At 38.4% G+C, this 27,024-nt stretch overlaps 1 protein-coding gene across 1 annotated transcript; it reads left to right on the top strand.

Moving 5' to 3' along the window:
• The first annotated feature begins 340 nt into the window (after window positions 1-340).
• On the top strand, window positions 341-17,555 carry LOC110285810 (lipase member N). The gene is made up of 10 exons (XM_021152248.1): window positions 341-568; window positions 1,596-1,711; window positions 2,349-2,466; window positions 4,490-4,688; window positions 6,336-6,445; window positions 9,749-9,885; window positions 11,809-11,955; window positions 13,502-13,573; window positions 14,118-14,189; window positions 17,253-17,555. Exons 2-10 carry the CDS (start codon window positions 1,598-1,600, stop codon window positions 17,484-17,486), a joined length of 1,203 nt encoding a protein of 400 aa, XP_021007907.1. The 5' UTR covers window positions 341-568; window positions 1,596-1,597; the 3' UTR covers window positions 17,487-17,555.
• The last annotated feature ends 9,469 nt before the right edge of the window (window positions 17,556-27,024 follow it).

The raw sequence follows: 27,024 nt of genomic DNA on the forward strand, positions 1-27,024 counted from the left end.
AATACCAGTATTTTCATACATTGTTTCTGTGGGTTCTCATTGTGATGCCATAGGTTAAGAAAAGGAGGTGCTGTTATCTCTGATTTTTGTCTAATACGATTCTGAACACATTCTGTTTCCCCATTTGAAGCACTCATATGAAAATGTTGCTGATTCCTCCCGACAATGACAGACAGGAGCTGCAAACATCAGTGAGTCAACCAAATTGATTACTTGGCATCAATTCGACCACTATTTCCCAACCTACAAGTGTATCATGCATTTGGTGCGCTAGGGAGCCGCCTTGGGCGTGTCATTTTCCAAGGTTTCCTCATTTCCACCAGCTTCCTGTTTGTCACTTCTCTAGCTTCTAACTGTCACTGTAGTCAAAGCTTCAGCCAAAGCTTCAGCCTGATGTCAAAAGCAAAAGTTCGGAAGTCCTCTGGGCAGGTGACGCTCACCTAACAAGGTAAGAATGGAGATTCATCCCAACCAGGAGACAGATAAGAGTGGACATCAGGTGCAGTGGGACTGTCTACATGCCCTTCCTAGACCTGTCACCTGTTGGCTCTGGGACCTTGGGCAGATCGTAAGTGTCTTGAAGCCATTGCTTTGCTACTTGTCAGTGAGGATGCTATTAATAACAAATGTATGGAGCTCTTCCATATTTAAGTAATGTAACTTAGACATTAGAGGTTTTCAATAGATACTATTGTTAATTCCAGTTTTTAAATTATATATAACATCCACAGATAGGATTTTAGAGTAGATGTAGCATGTATTCAAACCTATATGCATAAACAGAAAAGTGTGCTTTTAAAATTTAGACATTAATTGGATATAGAGTAATGGATTTCTGGTATCAGCATCTTATTCCAACAGTAAGAAAAGTAATAACCTTTGTAGGGAATTTACACTGTAGTGTGTTATGTCTGTTGGGCCCCTTCATCCTCAAGGTCACACTACAAGAAAAGTCAAGATGTTGATATCTTACTGCTACTAACAAAGAACTAACACACCAAGCGATTAGCATTCTTACCCACAGTCAGGAAGCAGCATGTTGGTGGAGAGGTGGAAATGTACAGGCTGGCTGATGTTAGCAGCAGCCAGCAGATGAGTTTGATTGCTCAGATGATGGTGACCTGTGTTTGAAGTTGTAATCTTTGAAACCATGGCAGTGGAGTATGGCTGCATGTGAAAATGGGCAAGGTAGGACTTTGGGAACTGTGCATGGGGAAGTGTCACATCCGTGGACACTGAGGCCAGTGTGATGACTTGGTGGAAACTCCATCTATTCATTGTCTCTTCTTGCTCTCTGAGCTGAAAGGCAGGGATACAGACTGTTGCACTATTTAATTTGTCGAGATGACTAAACTTGTTCTCTACACTAACAGCTGAACAAAGACAAAGTCATCAAAAAAACTTAAACAAAATATACCTTGAAAGAGCCACACTCACTGCGTTGGATGACTAAGACTCCAATTAACTTCCCCTGTATTTGGTTCTTCCATAAAGCAACAAACCTTCCCTGCCATCACTCCCCATTTCTGTTTTAACTCTAGTCATCAACATAGATGGATAAGATTAACCCTCAAACATTGAATGTTTTATGCCAGGCATGCCTATGATGTGGCTATTTTTAACAACAGCTTGTTTGATACCTGGAACTTTAAGCGCTGGTGGATTCTTGGATTTTGAAAATAAAGTAAATCCAGAAGTGTGGATGAATGCTGTAAGTCTCCTACAAACTGCTTTGAAGAAAGTGGATTAGTGGGTGGTAAGATTGTAAAAGGTCCAATAGCAAAACTCTTAGATAAGAGAAACAGTTTGTAACATTTTTTGTAAGTGTCAAGCTGGATCCTTCGACCGAATGATTCTTTACAGCCATAAAAGGCAGAATGTATTATGTGTTATATGTATATGTGTTTATATATATATATATATATATATATATATATATAATGTTGGTATAGATAGATAGATTAGATAGATAGATAGATAGATAGATAGATAGATAGATTCCTTTTAAATTCATGCTTTTAAACCCATTTGGATATTTCATGACAGAATTCTATTGGCATGGAATTTTACCATCTCTAAAGCCTAGAGGAGAGTCAAAAGACAAGTAGCAAGGAAATTTAACTTTGTCAGAAAAATCAACACCAAATATGCACCCCAATATCTTAGTAGGTACCTTTTAGCATTCATTTACTTTATACTGACTTACGTAAGAAATTTAATTTTACAACTACCTACAGCTACAGATTTTTGTATAATCTACCCCCATTAACTTGTTCATCACTTTGTCTAGTTTTTCTTCTGGTGTCTCCTGAAAGGAGGAGTTACAAATAACTCTATGTCCTCTACAGAGTGAAATAATCATGTACAATGGCTACCCCAGTGAAGAGTATGATGTCACCACCGCAGATGGGTACATTCTCGCCATCAACAGAATTCCCCATGGGAGAGCACAGACTGGGCAGACAGGTACAGGAGATGTGTCTTTTGGGGAGAAAGATACATGAATGAAATTTAATGCTAGCTATTCATCGGAAGGGAGGCAGCGTTGTCCAAATTGGTTTAAGTTTCTGCAGTGGTTTTTTAATGGCTAGTGAGGAAGTTCATTCTCCCCACCCCCCTTCTCTAAAGACTCAAAGGACAAGACAGATTCTAGAAGGAGAAATCAAACATGCAAAAGTATAAAAATTATACCCTAAAAGGGAAAGCTAACTGCACCCATTAAAAGATTGTTTAAGGCAGCTAATTAACTAGGCTGAGAGTGAAATAAGTGTAAACAAAAGATTTGCAAAGGATCAGAGGTAGCCCATTCATTGGTCCCTGCTTACCAGGTTGGTTCTGCAGCCCCTTTCCTACCAAGCATGTTCAGGGGCAGCCAAGACCACCAGAATCCCAGTGTGCTACATTCTGCCCCTCTAATAAAGAAATACATGATTCAAGGGCTCCCAAATAAAAACTCAGAGTGGTGTGTGGACAAAATATAGCTTTTCAAGTTAGATTTAAATATCAAGTAACCAACAGGCACATTGTAATGGAATAATGGAATATATATTCTAGGAGATGATTCCACTAAAAATAAAGCACTGTTCCCTTCAGTTTAAATTAGAAGAGCATACTGGATCTTGTTTGTTTTGTTTGATTAATTGATTGATTTTAGTTTTATCTTTATTAAATCAGGCAACAAGCTTGAGGGAGAAAAAAGCTATGGACAGGAGAAGAGAAAAGTTTGTAATGATATGAAGTTCAAAACCACTTGTTAGCTGTGTCACTATGCACATTTTTAATCCCTCATGGCTCTCAGCAACACTAACCGTCTCCATTTAGAGATGATGAGTCCAGACAACTGCTGAAACAGGCACTGAGTCACTTAACTAACAGGTGACGAAAACAGAATTTAAATGTGGGCATCCTGACCAGCCTGGACTGTGCTTTTCATCCTTAAATTACAGTGCTAGTTTTTCTGTTATTGTTGTAGCTTTGTTGTGTTTAAATCAATAGCCTTGCTTCCTCTCATTCCACTGAGTATTCTGTCCCTCAGGAACTTGGGACTGGGCAGAAGTATTGCCAGAGTTTCTTCTGCTTTCATAGTTTGCAAATGACAGCAAGGACCTAATCTGTGCCTACTTACACGTACCTCTTCTTTCTCCTTAAAACTAATAAAGAACTGTATTAACCATCAAAACTTTTGCATTGTTGTAAGCCTCTTCCAAGACATGCATGCAGATGCTAGTCAACAAAGAACTAGATTATGCACTAATAAATCCAATGTAAAGTGAAAATACCAGGAGAAAAAATCGTTTAATGCACCTAATTAACTAAATATAGTTCAAAACCACGGTGCACTGTAGTGCTGTGCACTTGTGATCTCATGGCTGTCTAGGAGGGGAAGCTCAAGTCTGTCTACCCTGTGTGGCTTCTAGAAAAAGTATCATATCGCTCCAGCTAGCCTGAGAAAAAAACTACACTCACAACTGAAGTATGGTTTATATTGAACACATATTGATTTGTATCCACGATACAGCTGAAAACCTGCAAGCCAAGCCATCATGAAGTAATGCCTATAAAATGCATTCCTAAAGAAGAACTGCCACAGGTGTGTGCTTGGGCTTGTGACACAATCAGGCTTAAGTTTCTGCTCTGAAACTTGTTACCAAGGAGACCATTTAGAAAAGTTGCTTCATTATTTAAAGCTTGATTTGCACACAATCTGTAAAATGTTCCTCAAAATTGAAGCTATTTTTAAGTTTTCCTCAGAACTCAAGAAGCTGACATATGAACAAAGAGTTATCTGAACACCATGCTATAGTGCGTCCTCTGGCAGGGGTGATATAAATACAATACTCTCCACTAATATACTAGTGACAAGAGGAAAGGACATGCTGTGCGTGTGTGTGTGGATGTGTGTGTGTGTGTGTGTGTGTGTGTGTGTGTGTGTGTGTGTTTATAATGTCCCTAGATGTAAATTTCTCTTGCTTTCTCTCTTCACACCCAGGTCCCCGGCCAGTTGTATATATGCAACATGCCTTGTTTGCAGACAATGCCTACTGGCTTGAGAATTTTGCCAATGGAAGTCTAGGGTTCATACTAGCAGATGCAGGTTATGATGTGTGGATGGGAAACAGTCGAGGAAACACTTGGTCAAGAAGACACAAAACTCTTTCAGCAAATGAAGAGAAATTCTGGGCTTTTAGGTAAATTGCATAAAATTTCTGGGAAATTGGAGGGGGTTTCTTTAAATACAAACTTGTGGCTAATGCATAATTTTTTAGGTCATAAAATCATTATGGTTTCTAATATTTCCTGAAGTAGAATTCAGAAAGAAAAATAAATTCTACTGGTATCTTTTTCAAACCTTTCCTCTTAGACAGTCAATTTTAGAAATATGTGGATGTTATATTTATTTTACAAATTGTAACTGAGATTATATTTCATATTGACAGGTGTGGTAGCTCACACTTTTAATGTTAGTACTGGGGAGGAAGGAGGATTTTCATGAGTTAGAGGCTAGCCTGGATTATATTGTAAATTTCAGGCCAGCCATAGTTAGGTCCTTATTAAAATGACATAGCAGTACATCAAAAAACAAATAAATAGACAGAAACAAGAATAAAAGTGACCCACAGAAGGGAAAAGAGAAAGATTATATAGCACACTCTTTTAAGAAAAACTCTGATAGAATGTTTAAAAAATATTAACGAACAGTAAATAAGGCTTTGATTTGGTATTATGACTATTTTAGTAAAATTGTATTCTGCTGTCACTAAGAGGACGGGCTGGTCCCTCATTCCCTTCCAAAGGACCTATGTACCAAGTTGACCTGCATCCTGCTCTTAGGACAGAGATCACATCATTTTTGTACCAATTAATAGTCATCATTCTCTAATTAGTCATCACTCCCTGAATAGGACTGGCAGAGAAAAGGAAAGGTTTGCACAAAATCTCTGAGATGACTACTCGTGCATGCGTCAGCTTCTTGACTTCTGAAGGAAATTTAAAAACTAGCTTCTATTTTGAGGAACATTTTACAGATTTTGTGCAAACCAGCTGTGGATAAGGGGCACAATTAGGGAAACATTCTGTATCTCTAATCTTTGGCAAGAAGCTTGGGGCTATTTCCCTGTGAGGTGCCACAACAATTCTCTTCACACTTTGCTGGATCAATTTATTGATCTCCTGCTATGGTGTGAATTTTACAAGTTCATGGGGTACTTGATCCTACTGAATGTAATATGGTCCTTTATTTTATTTCTCCTCTATGGATCCTAGATGAATGTAGGTTTCTGGTATTGGTATTATAGGATATTGAACACACACAGACACACACTAAGAACATCAGGTTAAGGACTAACAATCAAGTCATTTCTTACAATCTAAGACCCATCGAAGTTCATTTCCCAAGTGGACATTTAAACAACTTCTCTGTTACTCAGATATAAATGACAGAGTCATTCTTGACAACAGGGATGGGTAGTGAATAACAGCCATCAATACCATAGGGGATTCAGAAAGAGAGAGAGAGAGAGAGAGAGAGAGAGAGAGAGAGAGAGAGAGAGAGAGAGAGGGAGAGAGAGAGAGAATGATAAGAAGAAAACTGAACAAAGAAAAGTGTGAGGAGGGAGAAGGCCCACTTGAAAGAATATGCCTAGTCCTGAACCCTTTCCTGCTGTCAGAAAGTAAACAGAACAGATGCATACAAAGTTGCAATCCTCAACATTTAACTGGGTGCATAATGATATACACACCAAATAAGTAAGTGGCCCTGAGTGAAACAAAATCAAGCCAGTGCCTGACTTTTAAAAGTATAGTTGTATGTATTTATGGATTGTTTCATTTTGCAGCTTTGATGAAATGGCCAAATACGACCTCCCAGGGATAATAGATTTCATTGTGAATAAAACAGGTCAGGAGAAGTTGTACTTCATTGGACATTCACTCGGCACTACAATAGGTATGTTTACAAGCGTTAATGTTGTCAGACCTTTAAATTGGATCAAAGCAATTGTTTGCTGTTTTTTTTTATTAGATATTTTCTTCATTTATATTTCAAATGCTATCCCAAAAGTCCCTTATGTCCTTCCCCCGTCCTGCTCCCCTACCCACCCACTCCCACTTCTTGGCCCTAGCTTTCCCCTGTACTGGGGCATATAAAGTTTGCTAGACCAAGGGGCCTCTCTTCCCAATGATGGCCAACTAGGCCATCTTCTGCTACATATGTAGCTAGAGACACGAGTTCTGGGGGTACTGGTTAGTTCATATTGTTGTTCCACCTATAGGGTAGCAGACCCCTTCAGCTCTTAGGTACTTTCTCTAGCTCCTCCATTGTGGGCCCTGTGTTCCATCCTATAGATGACTGTAAGCATCCTCTTCTGTATTTGCCAGGCACTGGCAAAGCCTCACAAGAGACAGCTATATCAGGGTCCTTTCACCAAAATCTTGCTAGCGTATACAATAGTGCCTGTGTTTGATGGCTGATTATGGGATGGGCCCCCGGGTGGTAGCGCACACCAGTAGAATTTGCTGAAGGAGGCAGAGGCAGGAGGATCACGAGTTCGACGACAGCCTGGGCTACACATTGCTTGCTGTTTTTAATGAATGCCCTTGTTTCTCTGTTCTGTGCTGAGAAAAACCTTTCTATTCTGTGTATCTGGGAACCTGTAGTCCAGGGGCTGAGTATGAAGGATTAACCCAACCTTTCCTCCTTTTGGATCACAGTCACACACATGTCATGGTGGCGTAAGTTTCCAGAAATAGATTCTGTCCAAAGTTCAGTGAGATAACTCTAAAGATAAGGTTTCCAGGTGCCCTTTTAAGCTGAGAGGACAAAGTCTAAGGCAAGGAGACAAATCAACAAAAGATTAGAGTCCCCATCAGTCACACCTGCCTCTCGAGCCAGGTGCAAGTTAAATAAATTAAAAGGGAGAGGCTCAAAGGAGCAAATGGAAGCTAATTGGTTACATTTGTGTGGGAGTTGAAACATCAAAACTTGCTCTAATAAACCAGCCAGCCTAATGACTCGATTTAACATTTACAAAGTAGCTTTTAGATAAATAAAAATTAAAGCAGCCATGCCAGTGCCTGGCAAATACAGAAGTGGATGCTCACAGTCATCTATTGGATGGAACACAGGGCCCACAATGGAGGAGCTAGAGAAAGAATACAAGGAGCTGAAGGGGTCTGCAACCCTATAGGTGGAACAACAATATGAACTAACCAGTACCCCCAGAGCTCATGACTCTAGCTGCATATGTAGCAGAAGATGGCCTAGTCAGCCATCATTGGGAAGAGAGGCCCCTTGGCCTTGCCAACTTTATATGCCCCAGTACAGGGGAATGCTAGGGCCAAGAAGTGGGAGTGGGTGGGTAAGGGAGCAGGGCAGGGTGGGAGTGGGGGAGGATATAGGGGACTTTCAGGATAGCATTTGAAATGTAAATGAAGAAAATAATAAAAATTTTGAAAAAAATAAATAAAAAGAAAACCAAAATAATTAAAACAGTTCAGCTTGTTCTCTATTTTCAAGTGTAGATATTATGATTTCCCATATATTTGGTTGTTTTTTCATTTGTAACACTGGGCCTAGATCCCAGGGACTCAAACACTCTAGTAAAGAGCTCAGTGGTAGCTGAGTCGCACATTCACCCCAAACTTTCCACAGACATTTTGAAAAGAAACCAAAGCTCCTGTTCCAAATAAAAGTTTAAAGGAAATGAATTCAGATGAAATAAATACAGAGTCTTGAATATGTTACTCATCTTCCACTGAATGTCTTTAGGAGACTTAGTAATATGACATTTTTAGATTAGATAAAACAGCAAGAAAATTGGATCTTATAACATTTCCATATTGCATAAGTATACATTATCGCCATTCCTATTAATCACCACAAAGAGATGCTGACCTGTTCTTTATGCTTACAGGCATTTTACAAGCCTGGGAGAGGAAGTGAGCAGGAGAGATCACAGATAAAAAGATTATCAACATACCAATAAGAGAACCAAAGGAAGCCAGCCAATTACACCATAATTCTATCATATCCAGTACTTCCTGAGCACTTGCTATGTTTAGGGATCTGTGTTCAGTACTTTTCCTCCCTTGATCTCCCAAACAACCCCACTGATGCAGAACATAGATTCAGAGGAGGTTGGTTAGACCCCACCAATGAGATGGAGAGACCCTGGGGAGGCAATCTAAAGGGAGAAAGATGAAACTTGCATCTGGGAAAGTGGGCAGGACTTACATTCTTACTGCTCTTCAAAGAAAATACAGTAAGTGAGACCATTATACCCTGATAGAACCTGTTACACTTGGGCATGAACATGCTTAGTTAAACACTTCTTGCATTTGGTGCAGATATATATATGTGTGTGTGTGTGTGTGTATATATATAGGTTTTTCAAGACAGGGTTTCTCTGTATAGCTCTGACTGTCCTAGAACTCACTCTGTAGACCAGGCTGGCCTCAAACTCAGAAATCCACCTGCCTCTGCCTCCCATGTGCTGGGATTAAAGGTGTATGCCACCACCACGCGGCTCCATGTGTGTTTGTGAGTGTGTCTCCGGCAGAGACTGAACAATGCATCTTGGGAAAGTAAACTACCCAGATACCCACTGTAGCATCCTCAGATGCACTACTGATCCCTAGCCTTATCCTCAAGGTTATAAATGGGCACAATGCCACTGCTGAGGAGAGCAAATGGAGACACCTTGGCCTTTCTGGTATCATTGAGGATCCAAGGAAAACATCTTCACTTTGGGAAGCTGGTAACGGTGTGAGTCGGGTCTGAATATCCAGGAAGGCACCAGGGATAATAACAATGATATACTACTCTATAGTAGACAGGAAAGAATGGCTTTTGTTTGTGTCCTGTGAGCTGTTCACTTTTAGAAGCTTCGTGACCCCACAAGCATCTTAGAATTGTAGATGGCCGACATGTTTGTGTGCTCAGGAAAGAAGGTTTCTATAGTTCACCAAGCAGTAGCTGCTTTCCTCACCTGTCAGCCACTACCATTTCCCCTAAATGAGTTAAGTTGCCTAGCAATAGCATTAGAGAAAATTACAAACTCGTGACTCGCTAGAACTTAAGTCAGAGTATCTTTGTCAGAACAACTCAGAGAACCTTTACAATTCTTCCCCTCTCTCACTGCAGTACGAAGCCGAAGCACAATGATGCAGAAACCCACTCACTCCCACTGATGAATATTTTGCATATGTATATAGAATTTTTATGAGATTGTCTTCTCTCCTATTCTCCCAGGATTCGTAGCCTTTTCCACCATGCCTGAACTGGCGCAAAGAATCAAAATGAATTTTGCTTTGGGTCCTGTGATCTCATTCAAATATCCTACAAGCATTTTTACCAATGTGTTTCTACTTCCAAAATCCATAATCAAGGTAGGCTCCTCGTTTTGCCAAATTATATCTCTGAATCTCATCTTGTATTATAGAGCCTCATTATTTTTTAATCTGTAAAAAATAGACATAGGAACTTTAGATAAAAATCCATGAAGATTTTTAGAAATCAGAGTCCATGAGGAAGTACTTCAACGTGTACAAGTGTGTATATCTGTGTCATAGCTTCTATAGGTACCATATGAAATTTACTAAATTCAGTCACTTACAGAAAGGCATGTTTAGACTTGAGCTGAGGTGAGTCCTACACCAGTTTATTATTTACTCATGCATTTTAATGGTTTGTTTTGTTGGACCATTAAAGTCATTAATGGTCATTAATTAATTCTGAACCCATTAAGTCAATGGGTTCAGAAGACATTCTTCAAGTTTCACATGATTATGACTGTCTTGGTTATACATTAGAAAACCCTCACTAATTTACATTTTATCCATATGAGACTTTGCTCTATTAAAGCACCTAGGTTTATTCCAACACCTCAATATCAAGTTCAAGGATTTATCTAAATACTTAGTGTAAAATGATTGTTTAATAAACAATTGTGGATTTGGAATTCTATTCACCCAAGAGTTGTTTCAGTTTTATCTTCCATTGGTTTCAGTTTCTTATGGCCACAAATAGCATATCTTGAAGCATAACATTAATAATTTGTTAATATTGTCCTGTGGTTTACGAATGATGGTAAAAAAAAACTAATTTGTGTGAAAATGAAACCAGAAAGCCAATTAGACAGTCACAATAATTCTTATCAAAAGAAGACAAGACCCTGCTTTGTGATAGAGTTGTGGAAATGAAAGAAAATATTAGCACACAATATATATTTTCCTATAGCCAAATGACAGCTCACACTCCAGCCTCATTGCTTTGTTTACTTTGAGGAGAGGTAATGTAACAACTATCTATTTCAAAATATGTTGTCATTGGTTAGCTTTGACTTCTATCTATATCTGGGCAGGATTGGCTAAGTGAATTTGTTTCTTGTCTGTCTGTTCATCTCCCTGCCTTCCTTCCATCCTTCTTTCTTTTGTTCTTTCATTCTATCTTTCTTTCTCTTTCCCTTGTGGTCTTTTGAGACCCCCACTAAATTACCACTACAATCATTGAACTTACAGCAATCATCCTATTTCTATCTCCTCCACCACCACACTCAGCTGAGCAAACTACTTTGCTAAATAAAATTTGGAATAGACACACCCATCTATAAAGGCGTCAGTTTTGTAAAATGGATTGCTCTTCTTTCAAACATCAGATGTGAGCCTGATAATGCTTCTGTTTTATGACTGGGTGCATTCCTTTCTGTCAGAAGTACCCTGCCTCTTTAAGACCTAACTCTCTGATGCACTGGACACTGGTTTTCTATGCAGTCCCTGGACTCCACCAGTGATCTTCCCAAGCTTACACTCACAAGCCCTAGATATTTTAACATGCTGCCTTGTGGCATCACTGTGGATTTGATGTCCAGGGCTAACTTCTCTTTGGTATTTCATTCTCTACTTTTGGTCATGAAGATTGGTTAGTTTACGACAGAAATACACAGCCACTGTGTACATGAGAAATACAGATAAAACTCATGTTTCCTTTCTGTTCAGTGTAGCATTTCATCACAAAGTGAAAACATCTTTCACCTTTCTTACCATAGAGTAAGAACGTGGCAATCTCTGTTTAGTCAGATTGATTCTCCATAGTGGAGCCCCTCTGGAATCTGGAGGAGTGAACTCGGAGTCACAGATTTCTTACTATGAAGTATAACCTTCTGTATTTGGAAACAGATGTCTACTACTCCTCAACTAAGGAAAATGGATGCAAAAATAAATAGATTGCCAAACTGGTTCACTATTATAATTAAGAAAATATAAGGTACTCAAAAAGACACCTTAAAACATTTTTTTCCTTTATTTTCACAGCTTGTGTTTGGCACCAAAGGTGTCCTTTTAGAAGATAAGAATGCAAGGATGTCATTTATCACATTCTGCAACCAAAAGCTACTCCAACCAATGTGTAGTGAATTTATGGCCTTGTGGGGTGGATTCAACAAAAAAAATATGAATATGGTATGTATAATAACTACATATATAATGTTTTATGCTTTCTTTTGATTTATGTTTATCTCTTATACTATATAAATATATAATATATAGTACATTTACTATATAAATATACTATATAAATGCATAGGTGTTACAAGCCCTTAAAGGCAGACATTCGATATGCATGAAAGATTGAGTATCTCAACAGAACTGGAAAAGGAAAAGATCCATCCTATGTCAAAGATAGGAGATAGTGCTACATCAATTCTCACATGTTTACAAGAAGCTACAGCTTATAGCAATCTCAGTTTACTTCAATTTGTGATACTAATTTAAAAATAAAATTCTAGGAAAGGAGATGTTTGAGTAAGCAGTGCATTTACCACATGTGTGCAGTCATTAATGTGTGAATCTGAATTTGAACAAAAATCCATGCCTTCATGTGAAAAGATTAGTACAGAAAGGAAGGGAATGGAAGCCCCTACTTAGGAAGAAGTTAGACTTCTGTTTCATTGGGAACTCGTTCCTGTTGAGAAGGAGAAGGAGAAGAAAACTACAGTTGGGGAATAGAGTGGTTACATAGCTCTCCCTACTATAGTCCTATGAGCATTTAGCAATTACAAACTAGAAAGAATACACAGCAGTTAAAAGGAACCCATTTCCAAAGGAGTTGTTTACCACCCATCTCTTTTCCCTTCCATCCCTCCTGTGTGCTATCAGAGGCCACGCCCCTGAGGAACAACAACTGATTAAGCAGTTACCTTGTTCGGAAGTTAAGATGTTTAATGGGTTTCTTTCATATGGGCCATTAAGATCTAAAGTCTCAAGTATGAGTATTATTCGACCCCCATAATTTTTACTCATATGATCTCCATGAAGATTAAAATAATCTTTCAAAGAAACTGATTTCCTATTTTATTATTACATTCTTACAGTATGTCATCTTTAACAGGTTGAGAGCATAAGTTATAATGCATTTATTTATTTACTTACTTATTTATTTGCTTACTTACTTTCTTATTTTTATGGTTTTCTGAAACATGGTCTCACGCTGAAGCTTAGATTGGCCTTGAACTCATGATTTCCTTGCTTTTGTTCCTACCTCTACTACCCAGTGCTAGGATTAAAGGTGTGCTCTGCCACATCTACTAGTCAAAAATATGTAAAACTCAAATATGTTTTTTAAAAATGAGCAAAGTCCTAAAGATGATAAGTAACAACATGCAGACCTGAAATCTAGGATGTATAGTGTCTCTTTGGCAACCTACACATCTATTTTGCACACACCAACCGTATATCTGAATACACAATCCTTCTGTTTGCATACAGAACGTTGGTTATTTTTCTCTGCACCAAGATTTAGACTTTGTGTAGGCTCCCCCTCCCCCCAGGAGACACTTCCCCAAATTACCCTAAATCTACTCACAGTCATGTGTTTCATACACACACATTCACACAGAAGGTTTTGCTGACTTTTTCAAAGCACCAGTATTTGTTATCCACTCATGCTTGTTCTCTGCTTCTGAGAGATGTAGTTCGTTTCCTTAGATGACTGCTTTTAACTTCCTAGAGTCGACTGGATGTGTACATGTCCCATGCTCCCACGGGATCATCAATTCAGAACATTCTACACATAAAGCAGGTACCATCTTTATCACAGAGAGTCAGCTTGTTTCAATGAATGCAAAAGGTCTTAATCCACCCTCTCAACACGCTCGTCTCTAGAACATGAGAACATCATCTGCACTTTGTTTTTGCTGCCTCTTCAGGCTTTGATTTTCCTAGACTTCAAGAGAAAGAGTTTTGTGGTAGATAACAAGTGTGTGACACAAATCAATGCCATTTTAAGCTAGAGCTGATAAAATATGCCCTCAGCTGAAGTGAAGGGTACACTGAGGCAAGCTGAAGCTTCCTCCAAGGGAGGGGGGTCTGGGATGTGACTTTCTAACAGGGCTTACTTGTCCGTTAAGTTCTTCTTTCAGACTAAGAAAAACCATCTTCATCCTTCTCTTGGACAGCATTCTGGTTTTGTGGTAGATATTTATTTCCTTCCATGTTGATGAGACATTTATTTCCTTCTGGGAACCCAGTGCCCTTTTCCCTCCCCACCTGATAGCTCTCTAAGACTCGCTGTCATTCTCATAATTCCTACGCTAAGTACTCTCTCTCTAAAACATTAATTTCAGCTTTACCGATCTGATGAATTCAGAGCTTATGACTGGGGAAGTGAAGCTGAAAATATGAATCACTACAACCAGGTGAGCCACTCAGAGACCGACCGCAGCCTAGGGTTTTGAGAAATTTTGAGAAACTTCTGACATTTATAATGACAGAGGTTTTTATTATTATTAATCTGTGTTTGATTGTAATATGCAGACTTTTAGAAATGAGGGAACAGACAAAAAGGAGACTAAATCTCTTGCATTCACTCTACCTAGAGGTGATAGATACTAGATATATAAAGATTTTGTTTTGTCTCAATTTTCAGCATGTACATTAGCTTTACATAACTGTTACTCTTGCTTCTTTATTTCAAATTACAGTAAGAAATAACCAGTGGCAAACTATTTTTAAAAGGTTGAATAATGCTGGAAATTGTTTCACAGCACTCTTTATTCACATCCTAGTTAAATAAATACACAGTTCTGATGGAAACGAACATAGAATTGTAGACTCACTTAGCACTGGCTTTTATTATGCCCTTAGTCACTCTTCTCCTCTTCTTCAGGGTGGGACTGGACTTCTAAATGTTGAATAAGCACATTGAAGTTAAATTTTGAATTGGCTTTTTTCTACAGTGTGAGCCACCGAGTTTTTATTTCATTTTTAAATGTGAGAACCTCCTCCCGTTTCCCCAGCACCATTTGTTGCAAAGCTTGCCTTTTCTCCAGTGCATAGTTTTTACACCTTTATGTCTGTGTCATTAATTTCTGGGTCTCCTGTTGTAGTAAGATGGTCTGCATGTCTATGGTTTTTTTCTTAACTCTCTAAAGTATTTTATTGTGACAAAACAAACAAAGAAGATGCAATGAAACAAACATACAGAATCATGCATTCAGTACTTAATAAATGTGTGATAATATTGATGAAATTATCTTAGGTGATTTTAAAGATTTATTTACCTTTGTTTTACATATATAAATATTTTCCCTGCATGATATATATATTTATACACACACATATATATACATATATATACATACATATATATATGTATATATATATATATATATATATATATATATATATATACATATATATATATATATATATATATATATATATATACCATGTATGTAACTCCTAACAGTAGAGGTCAGAATAGGATATTTTGTTCCTTGGAACTGAATTACAGTTGGAAATTGCCATCTGGGTGCTGTGAACCCAGGCCCTTTGTTATGAGTAGCAAGAGCCTTTTTAAAAAATTATTATATTATTTTATCATTTAGTACATTTCAAACATGGCCTCCTCTCCCTTCCCTCTTTCCTTTCCCTCTCCCCCAGATCCACTGCTCCTCCATTTCCTTTGAGAAAAGAGCAGGCCTCCCAGAGAGAGCAACTGAACCCAGCATGACAAGATATAGTAAGATCTGGCATAAAGCCTCATATCAAGGCTGGATGAGGCTACCCAGTAGGGAAAAAGGTCCCACTCTAACTGTAGTACATTTGGAATCAGAAATTGTGATGTCTCAATTATATTTCTCCTTAGAATTGCTTTGCTTATTTGTGTCCTTTTTTATTTCCATACAAATTTTATGGCATTTTCATCTCTCTATAAAGAAAATCATTAGAATTTTGATGGGGTTGCATTGAATCTGTAAATTCCTTTTGGTACCAGCCACTGTTATGACCTTTCAAGAGCCCCCATCCTTTACAAAATATAAACAAACAAACCACCCTTTGATCCATTGATGTTCTGAAATCCTCATTCTGTCACTATTTCTTCCAAAGTTTTTAAAGATAGTAGAAGAGGCACACTTCCCCCTCTGTTCTTTCCTAACTTTGGAAAAGTCTATTTGGGGTCTTTTCCTCTTATCTGGCACTCTACTTAAAGCTATTCGTGGAGAAGAAGAAGAAGAAGAAGAAGAAGAAGAAGAAGAAGAAGAAGAAGAAGAAGAAGAAGAAGAAGAAGAAGAAGAAGAGGGGGAGGAGGAGGAGGAGGAGGAGAGATGGGAGAGAGAGAGAGAAGAGAAGAAAAGAAAACTTGCTTTTCTATTCTCACCTTTTGGAGTCCTTTGTATCAATTGGGAACAATCTCCCTTGTCCTGAATTTCTATGATCTAATGCTCTGTCCCCCCCCCCCGCCAACCCTCCCTTATATTAACTATTCATCTTCCCAACCCTCCTATATTATTGGCATTCCCCTAAGATTCTTTACCCATTCCTCTTATTATTTGGGGGGAATGTAGTCATCCATGGAGCTTTAATTCAGAGAATCCATATTGTTTGTCCTGAGTTTTGTAGAATCGATCTTTAGCTTACCTCTCTCTAGTCATTCCACAGCTCATATGTTAGCTGCATTAACACAGAGCTCGAAAAAATGGCTCTGCTCTGTTTCAAAGTTTCTAAAAGTTCTGGATTCCTTGGCTTGGTACATTGGTAAGTTTCTAGCTCCTGGTTATGGTCCACACACTGGTCCTTTCCCTGGCAGGCTCTCCAACGCACAGCTTTACCTGTTTTCTTCATTACTTTTCTGTTGGTATGACACAATGCCATGACCACAGTAACTTATAAAAGAAAGAGTTTAATTTGGAACTCATGGTTTCAGAGGGTTAGAGTCTATGACCATTATGGTGGGGAGCAAGGCAGCAGACAAGCAAGCATGGCACTAGAGCAGTAACTGAGAGGTCAAATCTTGAGACAAAAAACAAGAAGCAGGAAAGAAAAAAAAAAAAACTGGGTATGGTGTGGATTTTGAAACCTCAAATCCCACTTCCAATGGCACACCTCCTCCAACAAGGCTACACTTTTGCAATTCTTCCCAAACAACTCCATTAGCTGAAGACCATGTTTTCAAATATATGAGCTTATGGGGGCCATTCTCACTCAAACCACCACACCAGTCAAAACCTACCCCACCCTTAAAAGTCTGCATTCAATACCTTATTAGCTATCTTTCTTTGCTTGTGTGCATCTTTTACAAACTTCCTGGAAGCAAAGATCATATATTGCATTGGAACTACACATCCCTGTTTCCCTTTGTTTGACAGCATGACAGCTATGCTCACAGCAGACATCCATTTGCAGCCTTTCTGTTCATTTGAATTCACACATTGCTAATGAAGGTGTCTTTTCATGGTTGTCCTTTGTCTCTCTCACAGAGTTACCCTCCCTTGTATGACCTGACGGCCATGAAGGTACCCACTGCCATTTGGGCTGGTGGACATGATGTGCTCGTAACTCCTCAAGATGTAGCCAGGATACTTCCCCAAATTACAAATCTACGCTACTTCAAGCATTTTCCAGATTGGAACCATTTTGATTTTGTCTGGGGTCTTGATGCCCCTCAAAGACTGTACAGTAAAATCATAGGTTTGATGAAAGAATACCTCTAAATACAGTCCATCAACTTTTCAGTCAAACTTTGCTTCCATGCCCATGAGAGGCTTTAGGAAAATCCCTGGAGAATGATGAGTTTTCCTCCAGCATTCACTTGCTGCTGCTAAAGTGGTACTGGGACTTGGTGCTCCACCCAGAAGAGATTTGACTTGTACTGCACTTTTCTGAAAGGAAAGTCTAAATCTGACAGGTCAGGGTGTTATCCTCCCAACGAGGATCAGAAGCAGGCCTTCTTGCCAACCCAAGATGACCTAGTGAAGATTTCTCCACCAACTGCAAAATTGAGAAAATTGTTAAGAAAGGACTCTCTCAAAAGCTGAGGATGTAGCTCTGGTAGGTAGCATGCGCAAAGCCATGGATTTGAACTTAATATATACACTCTCTTGTTTTTTAAAGAAGTGACTATAAGCACGGGAATGTAGCCTAAAGAGAAAGGTTCTGGCAAGGCAGTCATTTGGATACACATTGTGTGACTGTGACTACCTGAATTCACAATTTGACCAGAGGTATTAGAAATAGGGCACAAAAGAAATCTTAGCTCCCATCAACAAGCATAAAAGAAAGTAATATGAAATACAATTGAAATTTAAGTTTTCCAGAAACTTATCCTACTACAAACTGGCAAGGGGATGGAAAAAATTTGGAAAAATGAACTGAACATAAATTGTCTATTACTAAAATTGTCTACTATAAGACAAAGACTAGCACAAAGATAACTTAAGAAGCCTAACTGATAGCAGAGTATTAGAGCCAGCTGTGAGAAAACAAGAGTCTTAGGTTATAATGTTTGTATTGATGTGATATATAAAGCTTAGAACTAGAAGGAAGGAAGGAAGAAAGAAAGAAAGAAAGAAAGAAAGAAAGAAAGAAAGGAAGGAAGGAAGGAAGGAAGGAAGGAAGGAAGGAAGGAAGGAAGGAAGAAAGANAAGGAAGGAAGGAAGGAAGGAAGGAAGGAAGGAAGGAAGGAAGGAAGGAAAGAAAGAAAGAAAGAAAGAAAGAAAGAAAGAAAGAAAGAAAGAAAGAAAAAAAGAAAAGAAAGAAAAGAAATGAAAGAAGGAAAGAAGGAAGGAAAGAAGGAAGGAAAGAAGGAAGGAAAGAAGGAAGGAAGCTAGCTAGCTGTTTGGGCTGAGACAGTGATGGCTCCATGGATAAAAGCATTTGTTGTACAAGTGTGTCAACTTGAATTCAAATAAAAGTCTGAGTGTGCCTGTATCTATCTGTAACCTTAGAATTGTGTGGGAAACAGACCAGAGGGTGACTGGGCTTGTTGGCCTCCACCCTAACTCCTGGTTCATTGACAGACCCTGCTTCAAGGGAATAAGTTGGAGAGTGCTAAAATAGGACAACTGAGGTCATTCTCTGATGTTTGTACCTGCCCACACACATACCACCATTTACAAACACACACAAAAATACACACACACACACAAAATTATGGGACATACCTATGTACCTTGCACATTTTCTCACACATACATATAAAAGAAAGTGGACAGACAAGCAGATGGAAGGACAGTCAGACAGAAGGCAGAAGATAGATAGATAGATAGATAGATAGATAGATAGATAGATAGATGATAGATAGATAAGTAGGTAGGTAGATAGATAGATAGATAGATAGATAGATAGATAGATAGATAGATAGATAGTAGCTCTATTACCATCTTTAAAAGATGCTGGATCTTGATTCTATAATTAATAGAGTTAAAATAGGAACATGAAGTTTTACCATCAGCTCTTCTATTCCTGGATGGTGTGAACTTGGAAGAGTCCTTTAACTTCTATGATGTCATAAGTAAAAAAAAAAAATTAGTGGTCCTCATGAAATCATAAAAATATGATGCACAGTTTGTTTTAACTTAAAATAGGTAAGTCAGAGCATTAGTATTTGCATGTAATACCACATCTCTCCGATGCTACCTAGCTATCATCTAACCACTCCAATAAATATCCATAATGTATCATTATTGTTGATTGTAGTGTTTATAAAATGTGATGACAATTTTAAAACATTTGAGAATTCAGTTTAAGTACACATCTTTAAGAGTTTAATAATTCCTAATTTTGAAAATAATTAACTTGATGACAATTTTAGGGATTTACTGAACTTTTCAAAGAATACAATATAGTTTTCACACATGGAATGTGTGCCCAATTCATCAAATTACTCCAAATAAATGAAATAATTCAACTGCTCTAGTAAGGATAACCACACACAATGTGCTTGAGAAGGCTTTAAGAGCACATGACTTAACTAGCTGGAGCGATGGAGTATGTTTGTATAAATGAGTGTGCCAACAGCCATTGACAATGATGACCTCGTACAAGGCAAGGACAGGGTCCTCTTCGTGCATTCTTAATCTCATTAATACAAGAGCTTAGGAGTAGACATGGATAGAAGCACCAGGGCGAGTTTACAGAGTTTGAAGAAAAGCTGTAGTGCAGGCCAGCTATAAGACCTTAGCTCCTTCCAGAGGAAAATGGAGGAGAAAGAGAAAAGCATGGAGGTCAGACACATGGCCAATAGGCAACCATTTGGGCAAAAGGGGAGGTTCTAGAGAAAGAGTAAGGAGGCTCAAACTGCTATGCATGGAGGTGAGGGAATCCAGAGTTCTAGGGAAAGCATGCTTTTAAAAGAGAGAGAAGAAAAGATTAAGTTATGCTTGTCTGAACTATTCAGATAAGCAAACAGGCAGAACTATATGAGCCTATATGGCTTCTGGTCCTTAAGTTTCTCCTCTAGGGTTGGAGATTTGGGGAAGAAAAAGCTCTGTATCTTGCTGAAGAACTAATGATTCTGCCCATCTCTTTATCATGGCATAAGGTGAGCAAACATCCCTTGCCACCATGACCCAACACTACTGGAATGTTAGGTCTTCACCAGGACAGAGACCTTATTCTCTTGACCAGGAGGTCCTTCAATCAGCTGACTAACAGAGCCATTGAACATCAGTTAACACGTTTTATAGGAATACGGGGGTGAGGGGCAATGTTAAGACAGAAATCTGATTAAAGAGAGGTAAGTTCGTTGAATTCCTATTAAAGCAGTACAGTGTATCTGGCAACCACAAATAGTAACTCCAGACTTACAGTAACAGAGTTCTTTTTCATGTTTACCTGTCTAACTTATCTGCTTCTGGATGAAATCACGTAGGTTTTTGGCTCAAAGCCATAGGGTAGGTTCAAGCCTATTCCACACGGTCCACCCCCTACCCCCTTGCTTAGAAGGAACAACCCTTAGGATTCTTCTTCTTGTAACAGATCCTAGAAAATCTGCACCAGCATATTTAAACCTTTGCCTCCCTTTGACTAATGCAGGTCATATGACCAAGCCTAATCCCATAATCCTACTCTAGGGAGTCAGAGTCAACCTCATCTAACATGAGAGACTGCAAGTCACAAGGCAAAAAAATAAATTAAGAAGCCAGGAATGCACAATTAAGGAAAATAATTTACTCTGCCGCACACAGGTACAAAAGATAAAATTACAAAATTGAACTACACTGTCCCCTGTTTATACAGTTTTCTTCTAAGCTAGCAACTTTCAGCAATGTGTTTTGCATACATTTCCATGATTGTGTTATAAATACCCCTAAAACCTAAGTTAGTCACTTAATTTTACCACTCAGTTATAGCATTTTATAAAGGATTTTCTTCATCTTACTTCGATCACAAATTTATCTCTACTAGCTCATCATCAGAGGCACCATTGTGACTTCCTCAAATTCATTACTAACAGAGATTTAAATGGGTTAGAATCTTTTATAACCAGACCTTTAAAGATTGTTGTGTATGTGTCCATGAAAATTTCATTTGTATATACAATATAAATAAACTGTGCAAATATTACTTATATCGATAGACTAAGTACAATGATATAGAAATGTTGATTTAAAGAATGTGTGAAATTTATAGGTCAAGTTCATGCTATAATCATAAGGAGATTTTATGATTCAATATGGTATGCCCTTTTTTTATAGAATTTTATATGTTTGATATTTTGTAAAAACTGGCTAATGAGGGGCTGGAGAGGTGATTCGGTGGATAAGAGGACTGACTGCTCTTCCAGAGGTCCTGAGTTCAATTCCCAGCAACCACATAGTGGTTCATGAATATCTGTAATGGAATCTGATGCCATCTTCTGGTGTGTCTGAAGACAGTGACCGTGTACACACATACATAAATTAATAAATAAATCTTTTTTAAAAAACTGACAGATGAGAACATAGTGAGAAATTAAGCTGGAGATGGGAACATGTGTCCAATTAAGTTTAAAGGTGTGTGTGTGTGTGTGTGTGTGTGTGTGTGTGTGTGTGTGTGTAAAGGGTTTTCTGCTTTCACTGGCTATCCTGAAACTCATTCAGTAGACCAAGCTTACCTTGAAATTGGAGATCTGCCCGTCTCTGAGCATTGGTAGTGCCACTCCTACCTGGCTCTTCCTTCCTCTTAAAAGCAAGGAGGAAGGCACTGAAGGGTGCTCTCCAAAGGGGACCTGTTCATTGTACTGCTTTCAAAAGATCATTCTGGTTGCTGCACAGAAAGCGAATAAAATAGACCAGTATCAGATCATGAACAAACCTATAAAACTGAGACAAACCATCTCTTCCTGCCACAGCCTCCAAAAGAAACACGCCTGGAGAAGCCAGAATCAGTTCCATGACCTGTTGGCAAGTCCACAAGTTGTTGGCTGCCGCAGGCACTCTTCCCTCCAAGTCAGTGTTCCAGTTACATGGTTATGATCACTGAAGGGTGACAGGGATTAAAATCTCATGATGCCATGGAATAATGCTTTTTCTATAATGGACACGATGAGACTATTATTTTAATATATAAATATTAAAATATGATTTGATATAATATATACAACAGAAACTGAAGCAATAGAATTCAGTGTCCTATGATAATAAATGATATCTAATATATTTTATATTTTATAGACAAGGTACAGTTATTTCAACAGAAGTTAAATCAAATGCTCATTTTTAAGCATACATGAAACCAAATGTGACAAATGCACTTTTCCTAATTAAATTGTACACACAGGTCACTTGTTTATAACTAAAATGCTCTTTGATATTCAAGCTCCATCATCATGCTTGGTAGCAAGTGTATTTACCTTCCAAGCACTCTGGCTGGCAAAAGAGCAACAAAAACAAAATATAAAAAACAAAACCCAAGTTTTTATATATGTTACTGTGGCAAAAAAATACTGGTATCTGACTGCCTGAAAGGATTGTTTTACAATTAAAAAACAATCCTGTAATCTGATTTAAAAAAAAATACAAGGTAATAGCAACTGGTGATTAAAAGTTGTTAACTTTTGCCAAAACATGCAAATCTTGTCCATTGGATCTGGGATCTGAAAACCTGAAAGATTGGCATAGACTATAGACTCATGCTGTAGACAAACTTATTTCAGTCTTGGTATATTTTTATACACAGATGTAACAAAAATAAAAATAAAAAGCAATAATCCAAAGAAGGTTGTTTGAGTTTAGAAAAGCATGATCAGAAAAACGTGAATAAACATCAGTAAGCACATTCTAAATATTAACAGAGTGGCCCTGTCCCAGATCTTTCTTAGGGCAGACCAATTTAAACACAGTTGCCTGGCACTTGCTGTAGATTCTATGTGGGAAAGCATGAAAGTGAGTCAGGAGGACAGTTAGGGTGAGTTGAGGACAGCAGATTGGATTTTATACCTGTGATCTGACATCCAGCAAGAACAAACATGCCATATACATTGGATGTAGATGTTTATCCCAGGAGGCACAAAGTCATATTCAAGAATAGTCCAGGAAACAAAGCTCACCTGAGGTAAAAAGGCCTTCTGCCTTTTCAGAAGCCTCTCTCACAGTACCCAAGACATAGGCCACCACGCGTCATTCTTCTAACCATTCTTACAAAAGTTAAGTATATACTATGGCTCAAAGGAGAGGTGAGTGTTCTGTCCATAAAATGGTGCTACATACATTAGACATTTCCATTTTTAAAGGTTGCATATGCTCTTTACCTCATGCCATATGCAAAAATTTAAAGTCTAAATTTGAATATTAAATCAGCACTTCAAAATACCACATAAAATTATTTCATAACTTGGTAATAAAAATGTCTTATGATTAAAGATTAATTAATTTAATTACCCTGAATCTGTATGCCACTTGCTGCCTTGCTCTCATGTTTCCCTAGATGTAATCTATGGCAAGTGTCAGGCATTGTGTCAGGCATTTGAATATCTGTATGTCTGCTTTTTGTTTCTGTCCTTGGATCTAATATGATCAAGGAAATTCAGTTTGCCACATAGTTTTCTAAGCCTATCATCTCCTCTGCCATTGTGTTCTCTCTCTGGTTTGGTGCTCCCACTAATTCTGATGATTGCTGGTGTGCAACTATACAGTCATGTGCTTCTAGTGTGTGCTTCCAGCTTTCCTTGTATTTTGGCTTGTTCACCTTCTTTCTCTTCCATGCCATGGCCTTTTTAAAATTACCATTAAATAATTCAAACCTACAAAATTGTATAGAGAACACTATAACAAATACCTTTGCTAATTATCCTGGTAAATGAAAACAGAGTGTTACAACTGGACTTTCTGTCTCATCAATTTTAAAATATTTTTCTACATCATTTCCATTGAATCTCTGTGCCTTTTTGTGAATGTTCAATCACAAATATACCTGTATATCATATATGAAGGTGCATATTGTGTTTACATGTAACAATTTACATGTAAAAAGTACCTTTTGGATAGTTATGGGTCCTGAGGTGGGTTGGGTTGGGTTGGGTTGGGTTGGGTTGGGTTGGGTTGGGTTGGGTTGGATTGGGTTGAGTTGGATTGGATTGGGTTGAGTTGGGTTGGATTGGGTTGGGTTTGAGGTTATATTGGCCCAGTGTAAACACAGAAACCTTAAGAGATGGAGACAAGAACATCAAAGTCAGAAACTGAAAGTTACAGAATTAGGGGTTGGATTTGTGGGCTAGAATTCAGGCAAAGAAAGCTGGTTCCTAGGAAAGGAAACTGGAAAAGAGAAGAAAGTAGTTTCTCCCTTAAAGTTACCACATCCCTCTGACATGTTGATCTTAGAATCACCACCTTCGCCATGTAGATGTATGCACATTGAAGCCATGTCTGTGGTAATTTGTTATAACAGCAAGAAAAACTAAGTGCAGAGAAGAATTGTCATGCCATATGATTTGGTACTGTATAATACCATGCCCATGTTGCAATTTAAATCTTGAATGTCCCATCTTTAACACAGAAGTTCTCTGTGTTAAAGGCTTGGTTACCAGCCTGTGACAGTATTGGGGAAGAACCTTTAAGAGTGGGACCCGAGAGAAGGAAGTTAAGTTACAGGAGCTGTGGCTCTGAAGGAGACACTGGATAGCTAGCACCTTCTTCTCTCTGTTTCCTGGATGTATGAGATAAGAGAATCCTTTACACATTCCTACCATAATATACTTCACAATTCCAGAGCCATGAAGTCAACCAATGCTGAAACTTCCAAAAACTGAGCTTTTACCTTTTTGAAAGTTGATTAACTCGGGCATTTTGTCACAGTAACGGAAAGCTGAGTAATGTATTCAGATATCAGTGCAGCCTCAGTGGAACACCTTATGCACAAAAATTGAACACTGCTGAGCGAACCCTCTTGGCAGTCACAAATAATAGTACCCATAGATCAAAGCCTGTGGGTAGGAATTTTAGCTTGAGGAAGTGAAGCTGGCTGCTACAGTATGGATGATTAAAAGGACGCTCTGCACACCCAATGTCCAGCTTCCTCTTCACCTCTCCTTCCTCTGTACTATAGAAGACTCCATTCCTGAGCCAGGCCTTCAGGAGCAGATGGACTCTGTATCAAGGTAGGTTGTGCCTGTACTTCCTCCAGCTCCTAGACCGTACCATCTCTGTGTAACCATTTTCTTCAATTTGGCTATTTGTGAGGTTTTTCAGTTTCTTGCCATTTTCCTTTGACAGTTTTCTGCTAATCATAATGGCTTCTACAATATGTTTCTTGACTACAAATATGGAAATTTTGTGAACATGTTCCTGAATTAACCATCATAGTTGTAAAATGATATTACAGTGGATATTTTTGCTATGAATGAATTACATATATAAGTGGAGGATGCAGTAAAGAAATGGTGGCCTGTTTTAGAAAACTAGAAAAACTATATTTAATTTTTTTCTATATGAAATAGGTAGGAAAGACTTCCCATCTTCATCTTGAACTGACTGTGCACCAGAGGGAGAAGAGGGAAGGAACTGGGGCTCTTGAGCTGGCAAAAATTCCTTAAGGGGACGTAAGAGTGATGAATCACTTTTCTAGGGACATTTACATGCATTTAAGGAATTCTCCCATCAGAATGTTCTGGTTTGAGAAAGCTGCAGTAGGTAGACATTCCTCAGTAAAGCAAAATATAGCAGATCTCTTCGAAAACCTTTGCCTTTTCAGAAAGCTGTTTCAGAACACAGCCAACACTGGATTGGGTGATTTCATCAACACATACAAGTGATCTAAGAAACCAGCCTTAACCGTCCACACAGATTTTCAACATGGAGAAACCAGATGCTTGATAGACCAGGCAGCTTTAACTACACCTAGCCTAGCAAATACAATTACTCGGAAACATGTTCTGCTGTTGGGGTCACCTGACCAGGCTTCTTATCATAGCTGATCTGAAATGGAAGATAGACTTTCAAGGAAGTAGCTTTGCCTCTTTGTCTTTTTTTACCCCCAAGCCCACAAACTGATATTTCTCCTAATGATAATAACAATGAATGGCAACATGTTAACCAGATTCTGTGAGCTAATAACAATGATATACAACTTATACAAATATTTTACAACCATGCTGTAAAGCTGTTGTTATTACCAGTTTATGGGTAAGCACACTGAAAATCAGTACGTTGTCCAAAGAGCCAGAGCTGGGAGAAGGTGTTTGATCCCAGGTTTATTAAATCCCACTGTCCTCTGCTCTCTCTTCCAGGAAGGTTTCTTTGGGGAATCCTGTAGCTTTTGGCCTCACTGAGTATTAACATTCCAATCCAAACATATACATGCCCCTGTACTTATCCTCATAATGGCCATATGATTTTTTTTAAGAAATCCAGTGATGAGGTTGGAGCAGTAACTCAGTAGGTAAAGTACATGGTGCATAACTACAAAGTCTTGAGTCTGATAACTGGCATCCACATAAAATACCAGTGATTATAATTCTGGGGGATATTGGGATAGGTGAAATCTCTGGGACTTGCTGCTCACTCAAATCCATAAGGTCCAGGCCAAAAAGAGATCCTGTATCCAAGACGAAAAAGGAGAAGGGGGAGGAGGAAGAGGGTGAAGAGTAGAAAGAGAAGGTGGAAGAAGATGAGGAGGAGGAGCACAAGGAGGAGCACATGGTGGTAAGTGACTCTTGAGGAATAATACCAAAGTTGACCTTGTCTGGTCCACATATGAAGAAAGAAAGAAAGAAAGAAAGAAAGAAAGAAAGAAAGAAAGAAAGAAAGAAAGAAAGAAAGAAAGAAAGAAAGAAAG

Source organism: Mus caroli, chromosome 19 (genome assembly GCF_900094665.2).
Source record: "Mus caroli chromosome 19, CAROLI_EIJ_v1.1, whole genome shotgun sequence".
Taxonomy (NCBI): Eukaryota; Metazoa; Chordata; class Mammalia; order Rodentia; family Muridae; genus Mus; species Mus caroli.